Below are 21,514 nucleotides of genomic sequence, written 5' to 3' on the forward strand. Positions count from 1 at the left end.
AAAAATCAGAAATATTGCAATTTAGGCAAGCACTCTCAGTAGCTCTGTATCTGTGAGTGACATAGTGTGTATAACCTGCCATCTCAGATTTATATGAACAGTACCTTAGTTCAAAATAGCAGGTTTTTTCTTTTTTCTTACTCATTGCCAGCTGACCTCTGTCCTGGATAAATAAAATCTGATTTTACTTGAGGGAAGGGATGAACAAGTATTTAAGAAAATTGAGTAAGTATTTGTAGAACACTGAAGTATAAAACCCCCCACCTTACTAAGCAGAGCCTTTTCTAGAAGCCTAAATTGTGCATTTCTTATTCATGATACAATATTTCAGTCTTCCAGTTTTGTTTAGGAAACAAGTATGCTTCAGTGTAAGTAAGATTCAGTGTACAAAAACCATAACAGCCTGATTACGTGCCCTGAGCTGGTTTCCCTTTGGATATCCCTTTGAAAAGATGTGAACTTCATTGTCCGTAAAACTATTCATTATTTAACATCATGCTTGAAGAGCTATTCTGTATGGCAATGCTGCAGTTCATATAAACACAGAACTTCATACTCAGTGCTTATCTACTGCAAAGCTCTTTCCTATTTCCACAAGTGAAATAAACTTTACAAGAAGTCATTGTGTGTGTTTATATACTCCTGTTAACTATCTGTTTTAACTTCTGCCTTTAACTGTGAAACAACAGCAAAGAAAGAAAAAAAATATATTTAGGAGGTCCAACGGTATTAACTGTTTTGATAATCAGTCCTAACAACGCTGATCAGTTTTTCCTCTTCCATAATTGAGAAATACTATTTTTAAAATATGTTTCAGAGCAGTTTTCTTATGTCTAATAGAACCTTTACATATTTTTGTTACTAGTATAATCCTTGTATTGCTCTTTCAGGTCAGCTGGAAGTGATCATGGATCGCCGGCTTATGCAGGATGACAACCGTGGCCTTGGACAAGGTGTTCAAGATAACAAGATTACAGCTAATATCTTCCGACTTCTGCTGGAAAGAAGACATGGAACAGATGTGGTAGGATTCACTGCCTGAATTTTTTTTTTTTTTCCTAATTAATATATAAATATTTATTTCTGTTGCAGCAGCAATGAACTCAGTAAAGAAATTATTCCCTGAGCTGTAGAACTAAGGAAACGTATCTTCCAAGTCCAAGTTTTGTCCTCTTGCTTGCTTATTCTCTTCATAAAGACTTCATCTTTCACTATTCCTCACACAAATCCTGTGGCATCTGTGCTTCAATGTATGAATTTTGGTTGTAGAAGTCTCACTTTTTTTTTTTAATTCCTTTTTGTTTATCACACCTTTAAAAAATTGCTACTGAGCATGGGTACTGCTTCTTAACAATGTTAACTGAGTCTGAGCAAAGGTTGACAAATTAATACAGTTGAATGGGTAGAAAGAGAAAATCTCTTATAAATTTAATATTCTTAGGAAATAAGAATTAAGTGGAAATATTTAGATTCCAGACACAGGAACCTTATCAGTTCATTACGATTCCAGGAAAATTGAGACCGTTTTGTTTTAAGGGTTTTTTATACTTGCGTGAATCATCTCAGTTTGTCTTTTTGTGTCTTAGTCTTTTGAATAACTTCAGATTTTTTTGGTTCTTTGTATTTTCTCTCTTTGTTTTTTTTTCCTATCATTTTTGAGAAGGACAAAACAGGAAGTACATCTTCATACTGAGGCAGTAGAATTGTGGTGACAGCACTGAGTATATTTTAAAATCATTGCATAGCTAAAGATGAGAGGTTGTATACTGAGCTACTAATGAATATGCAGATAAATTGGAATTAATTCTGGTTTATAATGGATGTCATTAACCACTGTGAGAGGATGATAATATCAAGCTTAAAGCTAATTTTCACCACTTAATGATTGACAGTGTTTTTTTTCAGGTTGTACATGTCAGAATGATTTTCAAGTCCCCCATCATGTATAACACAGGCTGCATATTAACTGCATTTATCAGGTTATCCATGCTAACCTGAGCTCAGAAGCAGTCTGGCTTGGACAATAATGAGCATTGCACAGGTTAATCTGTCCTTACAAGAAGAAACCTGCAGAGAGATCTGTACTGCCACCAAAAATTCTTTAGTACCCAGGGTAATTCATGTTGTATTAAATTAGAATGTGAAACTGGTAAGTAAGAATTACTGGACATGGAAATCTATGCTTACATTATCAAATAGTTTCAAACAGCATAACTAGATCAAATCAGTTAGTGCCATGGTGCTTTCATGGACACAGTGTACAGTTTTGGTGTTTTCCATAGAACCATAAAATAACTCCCTGAAAGGTACCTCTGGAAGTCTTCCAATCCAGTTCCTGCTCAAAGCAGGTCTGTTTCTGTGTCAGAACAGACATCTGTTCAGACTGTAAACTTGATGTGATGGGTTGGATAGAGCATGTTTGGTGCCATACCTCCAGGGAAGCTTCTTGGTTACTTCCTTCTAATAGAGAACTGTTCTATACACACTGAAACTCCTCTGCAAACTAGAACTAGTGCCTGGTGAAGTGGGGGTGGCCATAAGTTTCATTTCAGAAAAGCACTGCTACTTCAAACCAAAACACTCTATCAGAAAATCTTCTTAGATTACCTCAATTAGAATAAAGGCAACCTAAATAACTCCAGGATTTTTGAGTTAGTGAAACATTTACATGTGCCTTTGCATATGTTTACCTGTTTGGGATAACAGGCAGGCATCACCTCAGTAGAGTAACAACGTATTTCCCTTTTTTTGTTAAAATCCTTTCTTTCCTACAGTTTTGAAAGATTCTTTGCAGGTTACTGAGAGAAGTGTAATCAGAAATATGAGGGAGGAGGCACAGCCAAAGGAAACATTTTCTTTCTAGTATTATGTCTGGAATTCCCCTTTCCTGTATTGAGTGTTCTAGAATTTTGTTTTTCAAAATTTATCTGAACATCTGTAACATTTTCTGATTCATGTTGCTGTTTCAGATATGTTAAAGTAAGGAAGGGTAGTAGCCTCCTTTCTGTTTTGTTAAATGTACAAACATGTTTTTTTAGTGCATTGTTACTCAGAAGGTACTTGTTATAATAGCTTAAAAATAGCCATGTCAGAAAAAATTATGGTGAAGTTATATGCAGTTTATATATGCGGTCGGCTACAGTGTGACTCATACACTGACCCTGATTTTGTTGTCAAGCCCTGTTTTATTATTGACTGGAGGAACCATAAAAGCCACTGGAGGAGAAACTTTTGATCACTTGACATCTTTGCCAGTACAAGATTTTTCTAATGTAAATTCCAAAATATTTCATTCTATCTTTTCTCAAAAACAGTTCTGAAGAACAGGAGATTTTCTGCTCTTTGAGAAACTTCCTCATAAAAGGAGACTATATGAAGTGTAAGATATACAGTTCTTTAAAATTAATTAAAATAAATGTGCATCACTGGTGAAATTACTGTGTATGTTTTTGTTTATGACAGTATCAACCAAAAGTTTATTTTCATTTATATCTCTGAAATACTTCCCCACCCTGAACAGTAAATTTTAATGTCAGAGTCAAACTACATAACTGTCACAAAGTGTAAGAGTCACCTGTCTGGTGGGTAGATAGAGGAGAATTCTTAGTAATTCTTAATAATTGGTAGCATACTTGGTCTGTATTCTAATAGGCTCCTAGACTACCTAGTTTTTGGCTCTTGAGTTCTAGTCCATCTAATCATTCTGATATTGCCTGATATTGTCTTCAGGTGGATGTATTTTGCTGAAGCTTTTTTTGGGTTCGTGTTTGTGGGGTTTTTGTGTGGGAGGGTTTGGGAGGAGGTGTTTGTTTTGTTTTCTGTTTGCTTGGATGTTGTTTCTTTTTTCCCTAAGCTGTATGCTACTAAAGGTTTATTCAGAATGACACTATTGTTCACTAAGTAAGCTGTGTATGTAGTAAGAGCTGGACAAATCTCATTTCACTTTACATTATGCTCTCCTAATTTATTGATAATTATGCCTCTCGGGCCTCAGATCTTTTTACTGTGTTTTGATACAATTTCTACATATGTCTTTTAATCCTAGCAGTTGTAACCAGTTCTGCTTATATGTTCATTTTGTCCTTGCAAATGATTTTTGGATCTGAATATCTCTTTGAATTCTCTTCTGATGTTAAACCTTCTTTTTCCTCAGATTGTTAAGCAAGAACTGAATACATTTCAGCTTTAAATTGAAGGGATTAATATTTAGCTAAGAATGAAACTGGGTACTGTTATCCATACTTGCCTGTCAAAATAGTAAATGCTTACTTTTGAAAATATAGACTGTTTTATATTTATTGTAAGTTTTAGAAAAACAAACATGAATACCTTCTTACTTTCTGGACACCAGCATGTTGTATTAGTATAAGAATATGAAAGAAATAGGATTTATAGGACATGGTAATACATTTATTTCGTCAGTGAGGTAGCTGGAGAAAAGATGTCATGCCAGGCATACACTTTCTTCTTCAGGTTCCTGTTTCATACCTTGCCTTGACTTGCTCTACTGATATAATTGGATTCATAGCCAGAATTCAATGGCTCAAATAGTTGCTATGTTTCGGGGGAGGTTGTTTAGCGAAACAATGATACAGGCAGTAAATAAAATCATAAATATGTGGGAAGGTAGTCAACCTCTCTTTCTTCCACTAAATACAAGTACTCTCTTTTTCTTATTAAATATCTGTCAGTATCCACTTTCTCTGAGAATGTGTGGTTAGTGATACAGCAACTTCTGCCTGATTATTCTGTTGCATTTGTCACTTCCTTGGTGTGCATATATATAATGCATGTCCGTGCCTCACATGGTAGCTATATTACTATATATTACATTGCTATGCTACATGTAACCACACCTTAACAAACATAATTATTTAATGTTTCAAAAAAGCAGAAACTTGACATTGCCTTAATTATTACCATTTAAAAGCTTTTTCAAGTGCATGTGTGACAAGTTCAGATATTCCAATATAATTTTCAGTTGTAATTACTACAGTAAACTTATCAAATACATGAAAGTCCTGAATGTTAAGGTTTTGAGGTTTGATAGTGAATGAAATAAAATATAGAATGAAATAAGAAAATTAGTCATTTCACTCTTCCCGTCACAGAGAAACCAATTCATCTTCTTTAGAACCTTACCTCATATATTTAGTAAAGGGGGAACACTAGTTTCTTGCTTCATTTGGAGACATTCAGGTATGTGCTACTTCTTTGCAGCTTTGCTTAAAACATTACATTTAAATTATTGTTACTGCTACTACTATATAGGTTATGCTATTATGTATTTTTTATGCAGGAACTTTGTGTCTGCTATTCAAGAATAATGTTTCCACCTCTTATTTATCTACAAATACTATCTGCTTTCAGGCAAGCACTGTGCTTTTTATATGTCAGGGCACCTTTTAGCATAATTTCCTTCAACTATATATATATATATTCTTTTTTTCTTTTTCTCTCTCTCTTTCTTTTTTTTTTTTTTTTTTAATGATACAGTGACAAAGATGTGTCTGCAGAAAGATTTTTAATAAAGACTGATTTGTCTGCAAGCTCCATTCATGTGTTACTGTGTTACTGTAGGGACTAAACATTTTCATCCTGCAGAAAGGCACCAGCAATTTGTAGCTGGCTCACAGCTGCCTCCACCTAGTTTCTGGGCTTTCAGCTGTCTCTTTTGTGTTGTTTTTCATTAAATTATGTACATCTCTGAACAATGAATCACTTTCCTAGGTTTGTTTTTATCTGTCTTCATTTGTGTGTACCTGTCTGCTAGTTCTGATTAAAAAGAATTTAACCTCAGTAGTATGCATAGTGTTCAAGCTTATTCTCTCCACTTATAGCTCATACAATTCACCAAAGCCAGGGGGTAGACTTCTTTAAGGTCTTTTCATGAGTTTATCTGAGCTGTTGCAGTTTAAGGTCTGAAATTAAAACTTTTCTGTGTAACCACTTTGATAAAGGACTACTCATTCCTCCTGCAAGTTCTGGCAGTAGGATTCTGATCCTTCCTAAAGGTAGAAGAAAGTCTGCAACTCCCCCTTCTTCTTCTTCTTATATTCTCTAATGAAATAACTCTCAAGGAACAGTCTTGTTGCACACTGAACAAGCAGTTTCCATCAGCAGCAAGAACTTTACATGAGGAATAGACTTTCAATGCCCTCTGCAGGGCAAAAGTTAACAGATATTATTGTGTAGATTTTATCATCAATTTACTTAACTACTTCCTCACCAAAACTCCAGAAAATTTCCGATCATGTTTTCTGCCATCATTGGGAACAGGATAAGCTCTTCCCAGTCATCAGGGAAAATCTAGCACCATGTCCCTTTAACAGAGCTAGCATGGGTTATTTATTTAGGTGTTAAGTCCCTCCTCCTGTGCCATTATTAATAATTACAAGCACTCTAAGAAGAATTAGAGGAGAAGAAATAAAATTGGAGAGTATCTAACTGAAGTCCAAATTACTATTATTATTCTTATTTTTATTACTTTTATTGTCAAAGAAAGCATATTAGGCTGTCTGTCTGTGTTTCTGATTGCTTTCATCCAACTATATTGGATGCATATTAACCAATCTCAGTAATTCTGGTGATGTGCTTATGGTCAGGGTGGCTAGATACTTTCTTCACCATCTGCACTCTTCCGTAGACCAACAAGTACCTGTTCTCCAAATGATCTCTTTATAGAACATGATTTCTATTATGGCATCTGATTAAAGACTAATTATATTAACTGCAAGGACCTGACAGTCACCAAAGGAAAAGTAATAGGTGGAGCAGTGGAGCACTAAGTGCTCCTGAGACCATGAAAGGGAGAAAATGAGATTGTTCCTGGTGTGAAACTGAACAAGATGGATCAGCAGAAATTACCTTAGTTTAAGAGAATTTTGGGACTTTTTTTTTATTTTCAAATAAGATGTTTGTTACGGGATGTTCAGTGGCAGTGACACAGGCGAGGAAAGAGAAGAATTGAGGAGTAATGAGTGTGAAAAATAAGGGGTAAAAGAAGCATAAAAGGGTGTGATCAGGACCAGTGCTTGATCACTACAGCTCATTGTGTATTATTAATATCTACTTTCTTTGCAAGTGCCCAGACTTTTCTGAATCTATGTGAGCCATTAGCCAACATCAGATAGCACTAGGAAACAGGTAGACTAAGAGGTCTGTTTGACAGCTGTTGAAGGGAGAGGGACCATTGGACTGGCTACCAGTTACTGGTCAGACATATATTTTCCGTGTATGCATGTAAAGAGCTAAAGCTGACAGGTAAGGGGCTAGCACCTGGAAGAATGCGAAATATGAGCTGATGAATCATTAGGAGGCCTAACAATCCAGAGCTGGATCTCAGAGGGGCTTAAAGTCCACACTGGTTTTTGAGGGATCAGTGGTTGTTAACTTACGAATCAAGAAAGTGAGGATCTTTAACCAGTGAACTCCAGACCTGATCACCTGGAGGTGATGGATTGTTTGGATTGTCTGTTCTTCTTGTGTTACCCAAGTGCTCTGCTTATGTGGCTTCTGGCAAAGGTGTTGCTCTCTGCTTATGTGTATGGCTGACCATGTTTTTCTGTACATGCCTAATGGGAATAATTCTCTGCCTTTCTCCTGATTGATGTTGGAGGCACAGAACCACAGTAGGATTCCAGTTATCAGCCTGGAATGAGAGGAGTCCCCTGGTGTTGGAGACTACCATATTTGGCTCTAGCAGACTGGGAAGAGTTCCTTCCGTGAATCCAAATTTCCCTAGATTTTGTTATCTGTAGCAATCCCAGGTTTCCTCACCTGCAGTCTTAGTGCCAGCTAAGAATGCAGAGGCAGTACAGAAAATCTGTTGTGATTTTAGTCATCAAATAAACATGCATTCTTGTGGAAATTTTATGGTGCCTCAGAATTTTCACTTTTTCTTCAAAACCCCCTTTAACCTAGTGTGGCAGACATGCATTTTCAGTGTAACACATCTCAAAGAAAAAATTAATAAGAAAACCTTGTGGTTCCTATCTAACATCACTGCAGGAAACCAGCAGCAAGTTCAGGCACAAATAGATGCAAACCTTGTTTCAGTGATAATTCATCTTCTAGATAAGGGTGACTTTAGGACTCAGAAAGAAGCTGCTTGGGCAATAAGCAACTTAATGATCAGCGGAAGAAAAGATCAAGTGCCTTACTTAATCCAGCAAAATGTAATCCCTCCCTTTTGCAATTTGCTGACAGTAAAAGATGCACAAGTTGTGCAAGTGATTCTGGATGGACTAAGTAACATATTAAGTTAATTGAAAGAAAATTTTCCATTCCCTGAAGAGATAATATCAAATTTACTCTGCTTAGATGAGTCCTCCTTTGCTGGTCACTTTAGTAGCTATCAAAAGACCCTCAGCATTCCAGATCATCATTCTCAATAAAGGATTTAGCACAAAAAAAGAAAAAAAAAATGAAAAATACTTTGATGTGCAAAAATGTACCATAACTGATGGATATGTCACTGTTGACAAAAATGTACAGATTAACAGTTCTAACCTTATATTTATCTAGGTTTTTACTCCCAGTATTTCAGGAAAGCTTGATGCTCTAGTGTAGCAGAAGATAATCTAGCATTGGTGTTCTAGTTTATAGCCTTTTTAAGATTTCAGGATACCTGTCTGTTCAGTACTCACATTTGTGGGAGTTATGTCTGGTTGCAACTCATCCAGCCTTTCCTAAAAGTCTAACTTGTTGCAGAGGATGTGCTTTTTTTTTAGAGATTACTTTAAGATTGCTCTGCAGAGCTTTGACATCTTAAATGTTCTGAATCCCACTGCTCAGAGAAGATCTTGCTATCACCTTATTTCATTTCCATTCAAATTTTCCTCTGAAACCACTAGCCATTTTTAAAGCTGCCTGAAGTGATGGTCAGTGCTTTCTTTGACAAGTGCTTACATGAACATTGCACTCTGGGACATTGAAGAGGAATTACTCAGCTTGGAAGAATTAATCCAATTTTCATCAGTGATTAATTGCTATTTTTTGTGTCATGGGTGTAAGACCCATTGTCTAACATCCTTCCCCTTTCCATCTCAAACTCACAAGGAGTTTTTACAGGGACAGAAAAATCTAGCTCCAGATATTGACCTCAGAAGAAAAGGAATGATTCATCCATATCAGGAGGACTTTGAGAACTTGTCAGATTTTGATTATTCTTTTTGTATTACAGTGTGCAACTTTGAATTAATTTAAAGCAACTGCATCTGATTTTCACTTGGTGAGATAACAGCCAGGCAGTCTTGCATGTAAAACCTGTAGCTACCTTGAAACCATTTACAGCTTTATGTCAATTTCATGAACCTGACTAATGTCAGTCCAAAATAAAATCTGAATTTCTCTTCTCAGTTTGGAGCTCTAGGGCAATGTGTGTATAGAATGTTATGCAGTTTTCTCACACTCTTCCTGTTTAGAGACTCCTCCTTCCTCAAGTGGGGAGCACTTTAGCTAAGGATTCAAGATGTTTGCATTTGGGGTAAAGTGTATGCAATCTTAAAGCTTAGGCATCTGCCCTTACCTGTCACTTATTTTTGTCATGCTGTAAAACTGAAGTTCACATCATCATTGGTGATGTTGTCTGCTGTTTATTTCTCAGCTATAAGCAGTCTAGCACAGTATTACAGAATCAGTTTCTCATGCAGAAGCAGCATTTTATCAAACATCTTGATTCATACAATCTCTGAATTGTAGAGAAAGAAACAAATTTTTCTTTCCATACTTGTCTTTAAGATTCTTTGACTCACCTTCTTGGTTATTTTCTGTTGCTAGTTTATGGTTAAGAGATATTTAAAAATATTGTCTCCATATATTTTGGGACTAAAGATACTCTGAAGTCTTTCACTCCACAGATTAGATTTCCAGCCCAGAAACATTTTTCTTTGAAGAGTGCTGCTTGAAGGTTCTCTGAACCTGTGAGAGGGAAAGTTGATATAAACTGTTTCCTCACAAAACATGAGAGAGAAGGAGAGACTTTTTCTTTCCAGGAATTAACTAAGTGGTTAGGTATCGAACTATTTTAGTCTACATCCCTTGATCTTGCAGGCCCATAATTCTCTCTGTTTCCAGATTTTATTTCAGTAAGCTAGCACCCAAAGTGAGTGTCCACATTTCAGCTTGTTTGAGCAGGTAGTTCAGGTGCCATTTGGGATTTACTGTTGTAATTAAATTTCTTTTGTGACTTTTTTTATAGTAGAAAAAAGTCTAGAGGAGGAGAAAATATTCAAGATATGGGATTTGATATACTGTCTGCCTCAGTTTCCTTCCATTTATATGGGAAATTCTAATGTTGAAAAGTTCATTGGCTTTTTGTTAGCTCAATTGATGTCCAGTTATCGACTGCTTCAGCTTTACTTTCTTCTCTACATTATTTTCTGTTTATTTCTTCTATTTGGTTACTAAGTGATTTCTGAAGAGTCTAATTAGTGTTTTTTCCCCCTAATTAAGGGAATCAGTTCCTCAATTTTGACTCTTTCCAGAAAACACTCTGAGTCTTTTCTTGGAGGGAGACTGACTTTTTTACAAAAAATAGTAATAATGATAGGAAAAGGGGGAATTGTTTTAAAATAGAGGAAGGGAGATTTAGGTTGGATATTAGGAAGAAACTCTTTACTCAGAGGATGAGGAGGCACTGAAATACTTTGCCCAGTGTAGGTATGCCCCAAACCTGGAAGTGTTCATGGCTAGTTTGGATGGGTCCCTGAGTAACCTGATCTAGGTAGGTAACATCCCTGCCAAAGGCAGAGCGGTCAGAACTTGAACATCTTTTCCAACCCAATCCTTTCTATTATTTCTGTGATTATCAGTAAAATAGCTCTTTTCTGATATAAGGGCACCTTTTATAAATGAGGCTATTCTTAGAAGTTGTTGCAGATTATAAGATAATGTTATACTGGAGTATGGTTTGTTTTTCCTCAAAAGAGAAAGTTTAGAATCATTCACCTTACTTTTGATGACAAGGAAAAATCCTAAATTATTTGTTTACATGTATTACAAAGCCATTCAGGGGGTTGTATTTCAACACAGACTATTTCCAATTGGATAAATGTATATTAATGTACTGTAAAGTAGTTAAAAAGGCAGTATTTGCTTCGATTAGAGCTCATTAAGCTGGCACATCATGATCTGGTATTCATCAGATTCTTGCCAGTACTTAATGTTTGTAAGGGTGCCAGAGGAGCTCCATTCATGCTTTGAGTGATAAATGCTGTCATTGAAGTTGAGGAAATAATGTCACTTTTGAGAGAACAGTACTTTATTAGATGGAGATTGTGGGACTACATCTTCTACTTAGCATCAGCAGGGTACTGCTGAAAGCCGTCCGCATAGTGAAGGTGTGTATAGAGTAATTGTTCTTCCAAATATAATGTTTGCATGCGCAAAGCCTTCTCATCTCTCTTTCCTGAGAGTCCTGCTTAAATTTTGGATCTTTAGGTTGAGAGGGGAAAGATGTACTCCAGTCCTTTCATGACTGTGATGTACTAGTGGGGAGTGTGATTTGAAATGTCCCTTCTCAGCCTTCTGTGATAATGTTGTCCTCGCAGTATTTGCAAAACCCTTTTTCCCTTGATCTCCTGGCAGCTTTTGACACTTTCTGTACTCTCCATTCCCCCTGCTATTACATAGACTCAGTGAATGACTGCACTTTTGTTAGTGCAATCATCCAAAATGGACTGCCGTTCCAGATGTAGGTACAGGACTCAAGATAAAATCTCCACCTAAGTCTTAGTTTCAAAGTGGATAATGCATGAGGACAATGTTTATGCCCATAATGTTTTACTATGGGGAGCAAAAATGAGCCAAGTTGAATCATGTCTGGTTCTAGCATTTGCTAGAGTCTTTCAAGGCTGTGTTTCTCTGCAATCCTCAGTTATTTCCAGAATCTAGGAATTGAGAAGCGGGTTTTCTGGTTCTGCTATGAGTTATCTGAGAATTTTGTCCCACTGCCCATATTCTCTTCCAACCACATTCTTTTTTAAAGTTTCCCATGATATTCTTTCCATCTTTCCTGGATTCTCAACTGCAATACAGCCTACTATATCTTTATATTAAATCCACCTTTTTTATTCTCATTGCTTCTGTTAGTCTTAGAGAAGGCTAAGGATTCAGACCTAGAAAATTGACCTTCCCTGTGCTATCCTTTCCTAGAGAAGACTGAGGATTCATCTGATACTTTTACCATGGGCAGTCTTTTACTTTTGTGTCAGATGATATGCAAACTTGCCTCCCATTTTTATTTACACTCTGGGGTTTAGGCAAAGTTTTGACTCATAGATGGCATACTTGTGTTTCTGTACACAGTAGTTTTCTGCACATATAACAGAAGCTTTCAGATATCATGTCTCTTCATCTCAGATTACCTTGGTGGCATTTTCTGAGGAACACTTGTTACTGAAATTATGAGGACATCTAAATGAATTCAGTTTGTTTTCAGCAAGTACTTTCTTTCAGGCATTAAGTTGCACTTAATAAAATGATTTTTCAATTACTCTTCACATAACAAATTGTGGCCCTTCTATAATATTTGGGATGTCTTACTGTGAGGATTTGCACATATATAAAGCATTTTTAAAAAAAGACAAGACAAAATGGAATGTTATTTCTGTGAAGGCTCACCCTTCTTTTTCTTTCCATCTTTTGGAATCCCTTAAATCTGAGAAATCTGGAGTTGAAGGCAACTGTGTTGGATATAGAACAGTCATTTCTTCCTTGGTCATGATAGCAGTGTATGCTAGGCTGAGGTTGAAAGCAGAGGAGGAAATGGCTGAACATGGATTCTGTTTAGGCAAAATTGCTGATCTCAAATGAGTATGAATACCCATTGTTTAAAATAAAAAAACTTATCTTGAATAACTGTTGTTCCTGGATGGTAGTTTTCTCTTCTGCTTGTTCTCAGGTAACATGCCTAGAACTAGGAACCATTTGCAAGGGCTTTTCCTGCATATTTTGTTTTAAATAGGATGAATAAATCATTTTTCTGATTCATGTGTGATTTGTGAGATATTTTAGGAGACCTGTTTTCAAGTTCTCAGATACAAGCAATCAACTCATTTTACAGGGGGAAAACAGATGGAATAATAATATCACGGCTAGGCTACGCGAACGAAGGTTGGAGAAGGGCTCTACCCACGCTTGCTACAAACGCACCGATAATAATAATAATAAAGAGAAATTACAATAAAATATTTTGACCGACTTTAGCACCTCAATGGCAACAGAGGCAACAGTGTTCCTCTTGGGGTCAAAAAGTGAATTCTGCTTTGAAATAAGATGGGTGTAGACATTTTCCATGTGGGTACAGCGTGCTTGCAGTCATTTAAACTGAAGACTTTCAGATTTAGCTGTATGTAGAGCAAGTTTGCTCATACTGTAATTCAAAAATAAGAAAATCATGACAATGAAGTTGACCAGTGATGCTGAACTTTTTAAGATTAAAAAAAAAAAAAAATCAAGGCTAACTGAGGAATTAGAAAACTCATGACTGATTAAAGATGCTGTAAAATGGCAGATGAAATTCAATATAAATAAATGTAGTGAGAAACGTGGAGGAGCAATCCTCTGCAACGATCAGCTGTTATCAGTTCTGTAAAGTAATTTGTGCGTCATAATAGGTATTTAAAAGTACTAACCTCAATGCTTAGTAGCTCCCAAAGAGGCAAAGTCTTAGTCGTTACTAAGAAAAGCACCAAGAATAAAACAGAATTTACCATCTTGTATTGATTCAACTCTGGCATATTTTCAATTGCTACACTGTCAGCTATACTTAATGCTGCTCCAGAGGTATAAATAAATATGCATACATGCATACACACTCCAAACCAGAAATTACTCTTAGTGGTTGTCTGTTATAAGCTGGAAAATAATTCTCCCCTTTGCTTAAAGTATCACTCATTTGTTTTTTATTTCCATTTTTTCTGCCTGTCATAAAGGGTAAGTTTAACAGTGCTTAAGATACTATGTTTTCAGTAACCTTTCTGTGAAGTTTTCATTAAATGTCACCTATTTAAACAAGCGGGGATTTATCTGACTAAGTATGCAAGGAAAAAGAAAAAAATAACAGCAAAACAAGTTTTCACCCAGTTCTATCTTATCTTCACTGACATTCCAAAACAGAAATTGCCTTTTTCAAGTTCTTTTGTTTTCTTTCCTTGGCTTCTATGGATCTTCAGCTAGTTGTTGTGAATATGTAGGATTTAGTAATTTCAGGTTTGTAAAGCAGCTTCTGCAGCTTTGTAAAACCACTGCAAACACAAAACTTGGGAAAGTACAAAACTTGGGAAATCTTGGGAGAGAGTCACTTCACTTCCTGCTGGCATGACATTGACATAAAAATTTGAAAAGGAATCTTTTGCAATGCACACCAAGACAAAGATGCCAGTTGTTATTTCTTCCAGTGAATAATTTGAAGAAGAAAGATTTAGAATAGAATAAAGGATTTAGTATACAAGTTAGCGAAAGTAAGAAATACAGGTCAGAAAATTAAGGTGGAAAAGGAAGCCTATGAAAGAATAGGGTTTTTTTTCTTCATATTTAAATAGATACTGAATAAATAGGAGCAACTTGCTAACGTAGTTGCTAGTTTCTTTCTCTAAACTACCTTGTTTATACATCAGGGTCTAACACAGAAAAGTGAGGAATGGTGTAAAATGAGGTGTCATCTAATCATAATTTTGAAAGATGTACTAATGGTGTGTAAAAACAAGAAGTATACCTAGTAATAGAAGAAAACTCTTGGACAATCAAAAGTTTCCAAAAGTAATTAAATAAGCAGTCTAAAAATTAAGATTTTCTAGGCAACAAATGGAATAATTTATAAAGTAAGTGGGTTTAAAAATTCAGATATCTTAACTGGATTCATTCTTTTGTATTTTGCAGAATGAAGAGAAGGCATCAGTCAGTTTTCCATCACTTCTTAGCCATATGACCTCTCTTTTCCTAAATCATCCTGTAATTCCAATGACAACAAATGCAGAGTCAGGTGTCCCAGAGATGATGAATATATTTTCTCCACTCATGTTGTCCATGCCTTGTGACATGCATATAGTCAATCTGAGGACAATCCAATCAAAGGTAAGGTCAAAATGCTGCTTTTGTGAGCAAAAATATGGTATAGCTTATTAATATAGACAATTTATTCTTGGGAAGTAATTTGTGGAAGGTTTTATGTGACATGGTAAACTGCTATGTGATAAATAGCTTTTGTTCTGCAAGAACTAGAGGCTTGTGTCTGACTAATATAGAATGCAGGGGTTGTTTTTTCACAACATAGGAATATGCATAGTGTAGTATTCTGTATATTTCATTGATTACTGACTGACAGCTCTTGAGCCCACAGCTTCACTTTGTCCACTGCAAAGTGAACATTTGCAGTAGTCATAGGAGAGGTGCATGTTGTTATAGATATAGAACAGTCCTTGTCCACAGCAGAAAATGCTTTGCAAATAATTTTGTAAATCTTTCCTCACTTTCTGCTTCCTTTCTCTGTCTTCCAAGAATTTGAATGATAAGTGTCATAATTCTGGTTAATTGACACAATGAATTTTTTTTCGGGGGGGGGGTGGGGGAAGAATATATATATATATACTTCTCCATTGCCTTAGCTGTGGAAGTTGATTTTCCATAATCCATTACAATTTCACATAAAAGGGTACCAAATTAAAATAAATTATTATTAAGATTTAAGGTAGAAATCAGAAAGAATATTGCTATTTATGTAAAATATCAGATCTTGTTTTGGAAGAGTCAAATCCTTTATGAATGTGACCTTTAAGGAATTTTTTTAATAGATCTCCAGTTAAGAAGTTTGACACAGTTTTACCTGGTATAATAAACTGGGCTTCATGATTTAAAACTGAGAACATTTGTTACTTTATACTAAACATAAATACATAATTTTGTTATGTTGCCTTAAATTTTTTGATTTAAAAAGAATTTAAATGTTTTTTTTCTTTCTATTCAAAATTTTAGCAGCATTGCCCTGGCATAGTGCTTATGAGAAAACCTAGAAATTTTATTTTTTTTCTATCTAAAAGCCTAACCAGAGGCTACATTTCAATTCTCAGAGATCAAAATCAAATCAAACTTTGGCAGCTCTTCCAAGAAAGCTAGTTAGAAGTTTGCTAGTCCAATGGTTAGGGTTTTTTTGCCATGTAACAGTGCTGCGAAGTTTTACAAGGTTAAGGATGTTGTTATTTATTGAAAATTGAGGAATTGGTTACAGAGTTTTGTGCAGTTTTTGAGCATGGTTGTGTTTAGAAGGTGTATTTGTTGTAAATTAAGTTCATCCTTGCTCAGACATGCCTTAGGCTAGCATGCTCTTGGTCTGATTTATGTAGAGATAAGAACAGGCAAGTTAAGGTAGATATGAAGTCTGTGAGACTTAGTTTTACACCTGCTTTGAAAATGGGTTAGAATAGCTATAATTTTTTGCTTGTGGTTGCTATGTGCATGATAAAAGGTGGAATACTATATCATAGACATAGTAAACTCTTTTTCTCAAGTTGTCATTGTGTGTTACTTTTATGTTTTAAATCTTCTGAATCTTAAGATAATATTTAATTTTAAAAATTTGAGAGATTAAATATTCATGCCATAATTTGAAATGCATACATGCATTTGTTATGCAGATTAGTAAAAGATAATTTAACTGTAATAGAGAAAGTGTTGATACCCATTACTGGCTTGTCATTTTTAATGTTAATTTACCCCATAGGAAGTCAGGCTTTTTTAGTCTGAATTTTAATGTTTCACTAATCTGATGTTTAGGCAGACAGTGTTATTTTCTGTGCATAAAATCTGCTTTTAAATGCAACACTGTCACATCAGTGACAATGAAAACCAAGTCAGCTGTCTCATAGGAGGAGAGGGAAACTAATTTTGTCACATCATCATTATTACCTTACTTCATGTAGAAAGTGGTATGACTGTTCCAACGAACAGGATAAAAAGTTGTTTAACTATCAATTCTATTAAATACGGTAAACTTTTTTTAAAAGCTTGACTGTAGACACCAGTCTTTAGTTAAAAACCTGATTTTGGGTGTTTACAAGCTAGTGTTCATGAAATCTTCTCAAACTGAGTTTTAGTCATGTTTTGTAAACTGTGCAAAATTTTTAATTGTCATTGTTTTACTGAAAAGTAGCTCATTTCAATTCCAAACACTATTGAATAAATTTTTACTATTTTAAATGGGGAACTTAAAACCACAAAGTTTATCAGTTTACCTTTTGTTACTATCTGAATGAGTACTTAATACTAAAAATTTGTCTCACTTTGAATCTATGTTGTACTGGGTTTCAAAGAATCTGATTCAGGCTGATCAAGATCTCCTTTATGAGAAGAAAACAATGGGGAAAAGTCTGTTAGGTTAAGACCTTTCATTTGGTACACCTTCAAGAACTAAAGCATCACAAAGTGTCTACTGCTCATTGGCATAGGTTTCTGAAGTGTCAGAAATGAACCTACCTAATGGCAGAAGCTTTAGTGAAAAAGCACCAGTGCAAAAGCAAGTAAAAAAGAAATAAGTAAGAGAAAAATAGCCTGAAGAACTGGCATGGCTTTGGATAGTGGCACAGCTACATTAATGTTAAGACTTAGAATTCTTAAGGATCTTCTTCATGCTGATCAATTCTATGATTCTATGAAGGGCATCTTGTGATGTGTCACTCATGCGGTGTGAAGTTGGTTTATATGTAAGTTCATCTAAAATGTGAAAAATTTTTTGCTGTTACTCCTGCTTTACAACAGGGTGTTGTTTTTTTTTGGTTTGGTTTGGGTTTTTTTAAGGTATAAGTGGCTCTACCACTGTATGATAATGATAATTTTATGAGGTCTAAAATATCTTTCTTACTTCTACTTTGTGAGTAATCTTTTATCTTGTTTATTTGTAGGTAGATACCGAACCATCTGATGAAGCTGCTCTGATTCTTCACAGGAAGGGATTTGACTGCAGATTTTCAAACAGAGACATGGGTCTGCTCTGTTCCACTACTCAGGGAAAGGTATACTGATATTTTATGGGCGACTTACCTTACAAGTATTGCAGAAACATTGATACTTTAGTCATATTGTAGGTGAGGATGAGGAATTTATTTCTCAAGAGTTACAGATTCAGGATGATGATAGAGTTTACCTTGAAAGCTGCTTTCCATTTGATAAAGTTGTGTATTTGCTGTTTTGTGGGAATGACCCTTTAACAATCAAAAAGTAAACTAGTTTTAATCTCATTAACTTCCTATGAATGAGTATTTCTCAGATAATTTCTAATAGTCTTTTAGAACTCTGTGAAGTAAAAGAAATCAAGTTACGTATTCTAAAGTGTATCTTTTGAAGAATACTAATATATCCACAAGTTATGTAACTGTTGCTTGGTATAGCATGTTCTTTTTCTGCCCATTCTTTCTTAAATGACCTACATTAGTATAAATATCAAAGTATTTTAAGATTTTTATAGAATTGATGTGATGTGTAAAACTATGAAATATAAATAATTTTTTCTGAAGATCATAGATGGAATGGAAGTTAATTAATCTGTAGAAATTTTGTAATAAAATTTTAAAATAGATTTGGGTTTTTCTTTAGGGAGGAAAGCAAATATTGTTTTAATAAGAAGATTTTTAATATTTCTAATAGTTTTTAATGTATTTAACTTCCTTTGAAATGTAGCAAGTGAATACTGCCTAAAAATTTCTGAATTAGTATATAGTATTTGATCTACGGTACTTAAAAATATTCATAGTCTTTGGTGGGAGAATTGCTGTGCTGGTACCTGTAAGGAGAGGTATCATTTGAAGATATAGATTGCCTTTTCTAAATGCAGTTCTTTGTTTGTTTTTGTGTGTGTGGTGTTTTGTTTGTTTGTTTGTTTGTTTTTGTTTCTTTCCCCTCCAGATAAAGGTGCATAAACTCTTTAACAAATTCAGGGTGGAAAGTCTTACACCCACATCTTTATCTTTGATGCATTCACCTCCAGATGCCAGAAATATAAGTGAAATAAATATGAGTTCTATGGAGATAAATACGTTCCGGATTCGGCTAAAATGAAATCTTGCTTTAATACTCAGATAGAGAAGAAGGATCTGCAATTATATCTCCTCTTAGTTTCACGTGCAATAAGAAGCACATTAATATTGTTCCGTCTTCTGGATGCTGTGAGAAAAAGATGCATTCTATAATTTTTTTTGACTACACAGTGAAAAGCCATGTTGCAAGCAACTTTTTTGTTTGTTCAGGTTTCCTCCCTCCCCCTCCTCCCTCCCCATAAAATAGGAACATCAGTGGGAGTTAATACAAGTGAAGACATTTCTAAGGATGTTAACCTCTCAACAGATTAAATCTCAGGTTAAATGCTAACTAATGATGCTTCTGGTGTTTTAAGTTTCATAAAGAGGGGATTGGATTTTAAACAGCCTTCTTTTGCTGATTCTTGATGAATTTACGTACAAATAACTCAGTGTAGAAAGTCCTGATGCAGCTTGGAAATAATAAGATAAAATATTCTTGTGTAGTAGCTAATGTCCAAATATTTACAATCATTTATATAAATGACAGTAATCTCAATTTATTCCACAATTAATTTCAATTTATTCAACACAAAGGGGATTATTAATTGTGGTAAAATGAAAGCCTGCAGTACTTGTGATAAGTGATGGTAGATTTTAATACTTCTACCATTCACCTGAGTTATGTAAATAGGATAACATGAAACTACAAAGTAATTTTGCAATGGAAATGTTTAATAAAACTCCCATTTTGTTACTTGACACACTGGGATATGTGCAATTATTCCATTACCGTGATGAGAAATGTCCATAATTATCATGAATACAAGATTTTTTATAAAACTCATTTAGATACTGATATTCTCCCAAATGAGTTTTCTATTTCAAGATTACCATATCAAAATAAATGTGCCTTATTTTTTGATATGTCTTGTTATAATTTTGGTGTCTGTGTTAATGTTTTTGGGGGAAAAGTAGTTTATATAATACTTAAGATGTGTATCTCCTATTTGACAATGCTGGCCACACTCTGATCTATGTACTCCTGCACCAAGTTTGTGCTATCTTATTCTGAACATTTTGACTATTTGAATGTATTAATATGATGTCATAACCTGAAACACAGACAAAAAAGAATTACCATAGAAGCTAAATTCAGCTGCTTTCCAGAAAACTGCAGCTTGATGCAGAGAGTTGATAGTAAGCAAGACATAGTTTGCAAACCCATCAAAACATGTGCTTGCATGTCACAGACTGTGGTGACCTGTTAATTCAGAATCATGTGCCTATATTTTAAACAACATTTTTCAAACTTGCAACCTCAGTTACATTGCCAGTGTTCATGTTACTGAAGAATGGAGATTTAATTTTGCTTTGTTTCATATTAATTCACATTTAGTACTTAAGACATCCAAGTGTGAAAAACATTTCCCTAGGTAGAGCTACTGTTAACAGTTAATATATATAAACAGTCACTTGAGTATGATCCCATTTTCTCATCTTCATTTATTTTCATAGCTCATTCTTCTATCTCTTGGTTATGCTTTACTTTTCCATACATTGTTGCTTTCTTCAATACTAATGCATGAAAAGTCATCATAATTGGTAAAAAGATATGCTAGCTCTAATATTGCCTCCTGTATTTAATTTCATCTCTGTTGTTTCACAATTGTATCAAATATCAAAGTCTATCAAATTATATCATGTAGCTTCAGGCTATCTTAAAAGAAAAGGAAAGTCATATTTGTGTTTCATGCATTGTCACAGCTTGGATCTCTGTTGGGATTGTATAGATTTTCCTACTTTATTCAATCTACTGTGTGTTTTGTAATATTGGGAATACTTAGTAGGATCTGGTGCAAGTTACATCAAGAATATAAGAACCACTAACCACAAATAGATCCAATAAATGGATGTTTTCATGCAATAAACATGTACTGTAACTTTTCTTAGATATAGTATTTGAAAATACTATTTTTTGTTGGAACTCAAAGCTTGGTAGATTTCCAGCAGAAATTTCTCATAACATTTATTTTGTTGCATCTTCAGAATTAAAATGCTTAAGGGACTTTTATGTGTTCTGTGCAAGAAAACATTCAAAATGTTATTTCAGTTTTGTTAGGCGGAAAAGTAAAATTTTAATGCAATAAAGTTTTAAAGTATTTTGCCTCTTGGAATTGCTTCAAAAGATTCTTCGTACAACATTCGATCTTTTCTTTTCTCATCACCTGTACAATCATGATGCCTGAATCTTCCTTAACCAGCAGATTTAATCTTTGTTCCTTTGTTTTGCATTTTTTTTGTGTAACAACAACTTTCAATTCAGGATCCTTTCCTGAAATACTTAAGTAAGCCAAAATTCCAGTCAAAGTCTCATGGTAAATTTTACTTTAATTTGCTCAGAATGTGGCTATCAGTGATGATGGGGTTTTGGGTTGTTGGTTTGGGTTTTTGCTGGTGTTTTTGTTTTTGTTTTTTTTTTCCCCAACAAGTCTTAATGAATTTTT

At 34.8% G+C, this 21,514-nt stretch overlaps 1 protein-coding gene across 1 annotated transcript in view; it reads left to right on the top strand.

Moving 5' to 3' along the window:
* Positions 1-19,505, top strand: part of MAN2A1 (mannosidase alpha class 2A member 1) — a 102,627-nt gene extending 83,122 nt beyond the window's left edge. Inside the window, exons 19-22 of the mRNA XM_027880849.1 lie at positions 891-1,024; positions 14,884-15,078; positions 17,898-18,008; positions 18,898-19,505. Coding sequence (XP_027736650.1) covers positions 891-1,024; positions 14,884-15,078; positions 17,898-18,008; positions 18,898-19,050 — 593 coding nt within the window. The 3' untranslated portion in view covers positions 19,051-19,505. The remainder of the gene's footprint in view (positions 1-890; positions 1,025-14,883; positions 15,079-17,897; positions 18,009-18,897) is intronic.
* Positions 19,506-21,514: the final 2,009 nt, after the last annotated feature.

Source organism: Empidonax traillii, unplaced genomic scaffold (assembly GCF_003031625.1).
Source record: "Empidonax traillii isolate 1590-97213 ecotype Southwest subspecies unplaced genomic scaffold, ASM303162v1 scaffold75:size1520028, whole genome shotgun sequence".
NCBI lineage: Eukaryota > Metazoa > Chordata > Aves > Passeriformes > Tyrannidae > Empidonax > Empidonax traillii.